This window comes from Eleutherodactylus coqui, chromosome 3 (assembly GCF_035609145.1).
Source record: "Eleutherodactylus coqui strain aEleCoq1 chromosome 3, aEleCoq1.hap1, whole genome shotgun sequence".
Lineage (NCBI taxonomy): Eukaryota > Metazoa > Chordata > Amphibia > Anura > Eleutherodactylidae > Eleutherodactylus > Eleutherodactylus coqui.
Genome location: NC_089839.1, coordinates 96,544,664 through 96,553,751, shown reverse-complemented (window position 1 = coordinate 96,553,751; position 9,088 = coordinate 96,544,664). Strand labels below are relative to the sequence as shown.

General features: G+C 46.0%; 1 protein-coding gene across 1 annotated transcript in view; it reads right to left on the bottom strand.

Annotated features, from left to right (window-relative positions):
• Nucleotides 1–8,529, bottom strand: part of YIPF4 (Yip1 domain family member 4) — a 34,576-nt gene extending 26,047 nt beyond the window's left edge. Inside the window, exon 1 of the mRNA XM_066595894.1 lies at nucleotides 8,364–8,529. Within this exon, the coding sequence (XP_066451991.1) occupies nucleotides 8,364–8,445 (82 nt within the window). The 5' untranslated portion in view covers nucleotides 8,446–8,529. The remainder of the gene's footprint in view (nucleotides 1–8,363) is intronic.
• Nucleotides 8,530–9,088: the final 559 nt, after the last annotated feature.

The following is a 9,088-nucleotide window of genomic DNA, read 5'->3' as shown; positions in this document are numbered from 1 at the left end:
GGGAGTGAGCAGGGAGGAGCGGAGGGGAAAGAGAGAGATCTCCCCGTTCCTTCCCGCCGGCAACCGAATCTTTAGAGACGAGCGGGCAGGTACTCGCATAAGGCACTACTCGCTCGGGTAGTTTGCCTTAGCGAGTACGCTTGCTCATCTCTAGTTGTAAGGCATTACCTGTAACCCCCTGTAAGGGCTGCATGCACTAACACTTGTGTACATTAGCCTACGACTACTAAATCCTGCAGTCACAACACTGTGAAATATAAATATAACTTGCCATTTTCTTTCTTCTCATACATTCAAACAGAGGACAAATACAAGCAAACTACACCTCTCGCAGCACACAACAGTCATTGATCCAGCTTTCCTTAACCTATTAGGGACCAAGCGCTGTAAATTTATGGTACTTGCTCCTGGGCTTTAATCCCAGCCAATAGTAAAAAAATAAAAATAATAATAATAATCCGATGGATTAAAGACCCTGCTTCTGCAGTCCATCAGAAGCAGGACGTGGGTCACAGCTGAGAACCCAAAGTAAAAGACCTTCTCCCTTTCCTAGCACACAGCACTCAATGAGCTCTATGTACTAAAAAGTGGAAGGCTAACTTCCACTACACGAGCCAGAGATTACATGACCACTGAGTGCCCCCTGTTACAGCAGAGCTACAGGGTCCCAGCGGACCCAGATCAGTTCTGCGAGTGCCTAATGTTACTACAGGGGGATGTTTTCCCTGTAACTGGGGCTCCAAAAAACATGTGATTCTTCCCCGGAGGTCTTATACGACATCATGAGGGTCACAGATAGGAAAACAAATACATAAATAAGTAAAGCGAAGTTGCAGAGTAAAAAAAAAATAAATATATATATACATAAAGAAAATAACCCAAAGCCGACACCAACCAAAACAGTCGTCATATGCACCTATACAATATAGGCCTCATGTCCATGGGCATAATACGGCCCGCATGGATATTTGATGCGGATTTCTACAGTAGATGCACTGCAGATGATTTTTAAATTGTATTCTTTTTTTGCTTGCGAGAGATCGCAGATTTTTCATGCGCGGATGTACTGCAGATCATCTGTGCGGGTAAAAAAGAAAAAACTCAATTTCACCTTCCTAATTGAGTTTAACCTTCAAATCCACAGTGCAATCCACAGGGGAAAAAAATACTGCAAAAATAGTGGTGGTAGCTAAAAAAATAAATGAATAAAAATAGGGCAGTAAAACTACCACATTTGTAAAATCCCTAAAAAGTGTCTGGTCCTTAAGGTACAAAAAAGCCTGGCCCCTAAGGGTTGTACCAAAAAAAGTTATCTCATAACTGATAACATTAGAATCGGTGGATGTCTGACTGCTGAGACCCCCACCAATCCTGAGAATAGGAGCCACGATCGTCCGTGCATGAATGGAGGGAAGGTTGCGCTTGCGCTCCGCCGCTCCATCGATTTAAATGGCAGCGCTGGAAATTGTACAAGCACTAGGCAATCTCCGGTGTTGGCACTGAAACGAATGGAGCGGCGCACATGCGTGTCCTTTGTCCCATTCACACAGGAATCATCAAGACTCCTGTTCCTAGGACAGATGGGGTCTCAATCTTTAGACCCCACCAAACAGATCTCACTATGGTCAATGGGTGCATGCGGCACTTTTTCTTCCGGTATTTGCAGCCAGAACTGCCACAGAACCTCTAGCCCGAGGCTCCGATGCAGATGTGAACCCGGCCTATCACAATCAAAGAAATTGTTAAACAAAAATAAACTAAACACTTCAATTAAACTAAAATGGATAATAAAAATTAACAGGCAGGCTCATTTTTATATTTTTCTCTTAAAACAGTAGGGAAATTCCTAGTAATCCACCAACCTCTTTCCCACCCAAAATAAATAAGAGCTGGACAGTATGTGAAAAATGGGATTGGAAAGAGTTAAGTAGTACCATTGAAAAATACAACTTGTACCGCAGAAATAAAACAAGCCCTCATACACATAGGTCACCAGAAAAAGAAGAAAGTCATGATTTTTGAACATGGGAATATCAGAGTTGCAGAATGTGACCTGGACGCAGGCACATCAATGACTCCTTGGACAAGAAAAGGTTAAGGAGATTACCCATTAAATAAAGGCAAACAAAGCCTGTGTACTGACAGATCGGTTCTCATCAAGAAAGAGTGGTCATTATAAACCATGCCTTGATGCAAACAACTTTAAGAAACTCTCAGAAGATGAGTTATAGACACACAAGTATCCGAAAAAGGCCAAAAAAGCATCACTAAACACTTCGGTGTACATCAATCCACCGACAAATTATCTACAAGTGGAGAAAATACAGGACTTGTTCACAAGATCACTCCAAGAACACAACGGGCAATCCTGAAAGAGGTGAAGAAGAGCCCAAGTGCAACAGAAAAAGAATGATGTTCTTGGTGTTATGGAAGGAAACCATGACGGGAGCCTTCCCAAAACCCAGAAACCACCTAAATGTTCCACAAAGCCAGTGGGAAAGTGTTTTATGGACAGATGAGGCAAAATTAGAACTTTTTGACACAAAGACACAACACCATGGGGCAAAAACTACTACTGTAGGTCTTATATGCCAGCTTTCTGGTGTACAAAAATTGCAAATTTGTCACCAGACAAAATAAGATAATGACCCAAAGCACACAATTAAATTAAAAAATGATTGAACAAGAGTATTTGTGTTTTGGAATGGCCAAGTTAGAGTCCTGACCTTAACCATATCAAGATGCTGTGGCATGACCTGTAGAGGGCTGAGCACTAGAGATTAGCGAGTATACTCGGTAAAGGCAATTGCTCGAGCGAGCATTAGGAGGGAGCGGGGGGGGGGGGGGGGGGAGAGAGGGAGAGATCTCCCCTCCGTTCTGCTCCGCACCCAAACTTTTCATCTCGAGCGGGCAGGTACTCGCTAAAGGCAATGCTCGCTCGAGCAATTGCTTTTACCGAGTATACTCACTCATCTCTACTGAGCACGCAAGGCATTACAGAAATATTGATGAGCTGAACATTTATAGGAGGCATGGACCAAAATGTAGCGTTAAATCTTATTTGCAGCTGCAGGAAACATTTGATGGAAGAGACTGTTGCTAAAAAAAGAATCTATAGATTATTAAAAAGGGGTTTTCCGAGTTCTACCACTTCTGGAAATCAGGCCCCCCACATGCAGTAAAATAAGGAAACATATACTACCCGCTCCATGCTCCCGCTGTGTCCCATGCCACTTCTCCGGGTCTCCCCTCTGCAGTCACGTTTACAGGCTTCCCCAGCCCATTTACATGACATCACAGGCGCTGGCAGCCAATAACAGAGCTCAACACTCAGCTCAATCACTAAGCTCTATTATTGGCTGCAGCGCCTGCAATGTCCTGTAAACCATGCAGGACTGCAGCCTGTATGCAAACACAGCTTTTTTAACCATTTCAGAACCAAAAGGTGATCAAAGTGTTTTGGAGTGATATTTTTTGAAGTTGAATTTTTTTTTTCTTCGATTCATATTTTACCAATATTTTTCTGGACCTTCAGGCCGTTCTTATACGACCAAAGCTGAACTGTTGCTTTTTTGCCATCTCTGTAAAAATGGATACAAAAATTCGAAAAAAAAGCTCTACTTTTCTTGGTCCTCTCCTTTTATACACTGAGGCTACATTCACACGAGCGAGCGCGATATCAGGCCGCGAAACCCTAGCCCGATATCACACTTGTGGATTGAGTTTTACATGAAATTGTGATCCTCCAGCACTTATTTCAGCAAGTGTTTCCCATTGATTCCAATAGGAAACAACACATCACATAGCATATGATGCATTTGACTGTCCCACTGAAAACAATGGGCGATGTGGTCCAAGGGAAGCGAAAAAAATTGGACATGCTGCAATTTCTTACCTTGCATCATCGCTGAGAGGAAACAAAATCAGGTGTACTATTCTATTCAAAACAATAAAGTTCATATTTGCGCGACTTTTGTGCATCGGGCAACACACAAAACATGCACGAGATACACACTTGTGTGAATGTAGCCTTGTGCAGTTGGTATAACCAATAAAATTTACATCATAAAATAATCCTCTGCTTCTCCCGAGACTAAAGATATCAGATATGTACTTGTTGGCTGACGCCGCCATTACTATTTAAAATCTCCATTAGGGTATGTTCTGACGGGGAATTTTGGGACAGAATTGACACCCAAATTCACTCAAAACACACGTTGCATTCATTTGAATGAGAAATCCACGTCACAGATTTTAAATCCGCACCAGAAAAAAAAAATTACAACACTTAACGAGTCCACATTGGAAATTCCACACGTGGTTTTTTCCCATTGACAAGGGTGAAATCCTTGTGCAGAGCAGCAGCATATAAAAAAAGTCAAATCTGCGGCAGACGTGCGCTGTAGAGTGGAGACGCGGGGAACTCCAGCCAGGATGAGGTTTTTTCTGATTATTTAGGCGGGGTTCACACGGGGCAGATTTGCCACGCAAATTCCATGCGGAATTTCACCGCGGTAAATCAGCATGCGGCCGCTAATCCCGGGATTAGCCAGCCACGTGGATGAGATTTCTGAGAAATCTCGTCCACACGGGACAGCAAATCTGCTGCGCCTAAGCTGGCAGAAGCCGCGCGGATTTGCCGACCGCAGCATGTTCATTTTTTTTTTCCCGCTGCGGCCGCGCTCTCCACTATGGGAGCGCCGGCCGCAGCGGAAGAGCGAGCGGCCGGCCTGCTTCAAAACCGCCGCGGGTTTTGAAGCAGCGGTTCTCCCAGCGGAAATCTTGCGGTTTTTCGCTGCGGCCAAACCACAAGATTTCTGTCAGGAATCCGCCATGTGTGGACCCAGCCTTAATAGTTTGAAAAGGCAAATAAACAACAAATTGGGCAACGCGTTTCTGTGCACATAGTTTGAGATTTGGCAAACCTGAGATTTGGCTTAATGAAGGTGCCTGTGTGCACAGAAACGCATCGCCAAATTTGGGTTTTTTTTGCCATTTCAAACCATTAAATAATAATCAGTAAAAACATCATCCTGGCTGGAGTTCCCCGCGTCTCCACTCTACAACCCAGATTTAATGGAAAAGTTTACCATCACAGGAGAGGGCCTCTGTTTATCAAATCCTCCTCCTTCCAAGTAAGTTTTCAGTCTATGACTTATGGTACCACATCAGTTCTGATTTATGCTCCTCCTATGAGTGCCTGATTTTTTTGACCTGTGTCATTTATTCTTTTGCTTGCATACCCTGGGATCTTTTTGGTTAAAAGATCCCTGAAATCCATGCTGCTCTCCCCTTATCAGCGGATGCCACAAGCATAGGAAGAGACTATTTGAGAGCCGTTACTGGGAGCACAGGTGAGGCACCTGGACACCCAGGTTGTCTGGGATACAGGTGTCTATACCAGGCGAGTCCAAAATCTGCTTTGCAAGAAACTCTGAGGCGCTTTCCAGAAGTTCTCTATAGCTGTGTGGAGGAATTTGCCTCCATTCCTCAAGGAGAGCTTCGGAAAGTACAGCTTGGGATGCTGGGTGCGTTGAGCGTGCACGGATACAGCATTCTAGTTCGTCCCAAAGATGCTCCATTGGATTGAGATCTGGACTTTGGGACGGTTAGTTAGGTTTGCAAATGTTCTGCTTCTCAAACCAATCCTTAACACCGCGCGTTGTATGACATGGCGCTCAGTCATGTTGGTAGAGTCACAGAGCTGTACCAAAGTATTGCCACTGGGTAGGTAATGCCACATTGTCCAGAGTGTGTCTGTACCCATTGGCACTGCGGGTGGACATCACTACAAGGAATGGCGCTAGACCGGCAGAAACACCATAACAGAACCTCCTCCAAACTTCACTGTTGGGACGATATAGTCCCGTAGGAACCCCTCTCCAGGCAACCGCCACACCCAAGCGACGCCATCCGATCGGAAGATGGTGTACTGCGATTCACCTGTCCACAACACTTGCTTCCACTCACAGTCCAAGAATGATGCTCCAAGCACCATCGCAGGCGCCTCTGTGCATTCACTGATGTGATGGTGGGTTTCTGTGCAGCTGAACACCACAGCAAGCAGCTCCATGTGGATGGTTCTACCACTAATGGATGTCTCAATGGCCAGTGAGGCCTGAGCGAGGACAGACAATGTGCGTGATGCCTTCACAGATCATATAACTCTTCGTTGTCCACGTTCTGTCAGTTTACGAGGTCTCCTTGAAAGTGGCTGCCCCGCACACACCGGATGGTGTCCATTTCTGAATAACATGGCCAGAGGACTTAGGAAGGTCCAAAACTGCTGCAATGTCCGTACTGTTTGATTGCTCAGGTGACATCCCGCCAGCAGACCCTGTTGTCAGCTCCACACCTGGTGGTATTCTGATGGTTTCTGTTCTGGGATATGCCTGTGTTAGACGCTCCATTGGTGGGGGCCAATACTTTTGTCAACACGATGTATATGCCTGACCTAAAGTAGTCCTTTTATTTTACATACATGGTCAGCAACACAGTTGGTCATCACTTAAGGGTTTTTTCCAGGACTTTGGGCATTTTTTTTCTGTTGTTGGCCTATCTTCAGGATAGCTCGTCAATAGATGATCGGCGGCTATCTGCCACTTGGGATCCCGCTGATCAGCTGATTCCCAGCAGAGTTATCAGTGTGGACATTTCTGGAGGCAGATTAAATTCAATGGGAGCTGTGCCTATAGTACCAAACTGGGCCGCTGCAATGTTGACAATGTGCTCTGCTTCTAGAGGTATCCACTCTTGACAACTAGGCTGAGATTCAGCTGATCGGTGGGGATCCCGAGCGGCGGACACCTGCCAATCATCTATTGATGACCTATCCCGAGGCTAGGCCAACAATAGAAAAGAATGCCCAAAGTCCTGGAAAACCCCTTTAATATTGGACCCAATTTCCATGGGGCCTATTAGTAGGTTTTTGGTCTGTGGGAGGAAACCTGAGTGCCCGAAGGAAGGAAAGCCACCCAAAAACAAAGAAAACATACAAACTCCATGCAGATGTTGCCGTCGAGTGTATTTACATGAGCGTTCTTCACGTACGAGTTCTGCGCACTGCGAGATGCACAGAACATACATGTGAATAAAACCCATTATTTTCAATGGATTAATTTACACTAGTGATTTTCCGTTCGCACCAACAGCGCAAGAATGAAAAAAAAAAAAAATACAGCCTATGATCTATTTTTGGACAATTCTGTTGAAGAATCACCCATTATGTCTGAAAGGAGCCAATAAAATAGTTCATTCACATGAGCATGTCTGCACATGTAAGGCCGGGCTCACACGGATGGATATTTATTGCGAATTCTGCAATCGCCAATCCGCAGTAAAACGAGGCCAGAGAAAGACATGAATGTTCATGGCTGTGGGTACTCGTGTCATCGCTAAGCGACGGCGTTGGAAACACAAATTATGGACTGTAGAAACCAACTAAAACCAGTGAGCATGGGTAAATATGCGCAAAATACAGGAGGCAGCCTGCGCATCCACTGCCATTAAAAGCGGATAGCCAGAAAAACGCAAGATAAAAGCGTATTTCCACCAGTGAACACACAGCATATCCATGGACCGAAATACGTGCAATTCCGTGTGATGCACCGTAAGGCAGGGAGTGGTACAGTGTCTTACGGCAGTGATATAGTACAGCGCATGACTGCGTATCTCACATCCGGTTTTAGTTTCCCGCGGTGTCGCTCCACAACATATATACCGTATATATGCAAGGCAATTACGCACGGTCAGCGTTGATTATGCACCCCTAGAGAACAATGGGCACATAGTACACGGCACAATGGAACACGCTGCGTTTTGTTGTTTTTTTACACTTGTGAATTACGCAATTCTTACGTGCAAATCTGAGCGAAGCAGTGTGAGGCAATGTACCTGACTGCCTGCGAATTACCGCACATCACAAGCGCGTACACCGTTCGTATAATACACGGCAAGCTTGCGCTCGTGATGGCCGTAATTCACTGCCCACAAGAGACACGCACGCGGCACGTATGCAGTGATACTGCGTCCTTCCTGCGTGTCGCCGGTCCCCACATACTATCCTGGCGTGTGCGCACACATAACACGCGCCAACATAGAGCATGCGGTGATTTTTCTTCTACACCTATTTTGCGCAGTTTGCATCACAACAACATGGCTACCTATGGCTTATCGGTATTGCGTATGCTGCGTGCCACACTTGTATTCACATATGCTCGTGTGAACACGGCCTTAGTCAGATTCGAACCCAGGGCTGCCCAGGTAAGTCTAGAAGAAGACATGGCCCCTTATAGAGGAGTCTATAGACAGCCGGCTCACAGGACCTCACTATGGCAGCAGCACAGAGAAGTGTCAGGCCTCACCCTCCGCCTCGGTGGATGACACGAAGGTGAAGTCCCCGGGGTTGTTGTTATGGGGGTGCAGGGAAGGGCCCGGCGGCTGCATCCTACTGCTGCTGGGGGAGATGTTGTCGCCAGTGACGTCTCAGGCCAGCTCCACAGCCTCTACGTGGGGAGGAGAACGTGCTGACGTCACGCACATACCAGCGCCCCGCCCCCGGCGTTACGTCACCGCCTGACTGACAGCCAGACCAACTCAGGGACAGAAGGGGCAGTGCCGCCTGTACGCTCCGCCCTCACAGCCACGCAGCGCCGGCGACATCCGGCTGTCTTCCGGCTTTTACATTTCCTGTTGTTCTTGTGTTGTTTTCTGTGCTGTTAAATAAAGCTTTTGTTGTTGAAAAAAGATAAACACAAGGCTTGGTGCTCTGCTTTGACAGACTATTTCACACGAGCATTAATACACAGTGAATAGACGACCTTGATGTCATTGGGTTCATTTACAGCTCGTGACTTTCGGTCTCAACATGTCCTTTCTTGGTGTTTAATATGTGCCATAACAGCCCACTGAAATCAATGGGTGTAAAAGGGCAAAAATAGACGTCCGTATGTGCCGCTACAGAGCGCAACAACAAAGGTTTTTATCATCTCGGATTATTCCATCTCCGCATTATAGCGGGACGATAGGGCCTGGCATATAGATAGGTCCTGGCATATAGATAGGGCCTGGCATATAGATAGGGACTGGC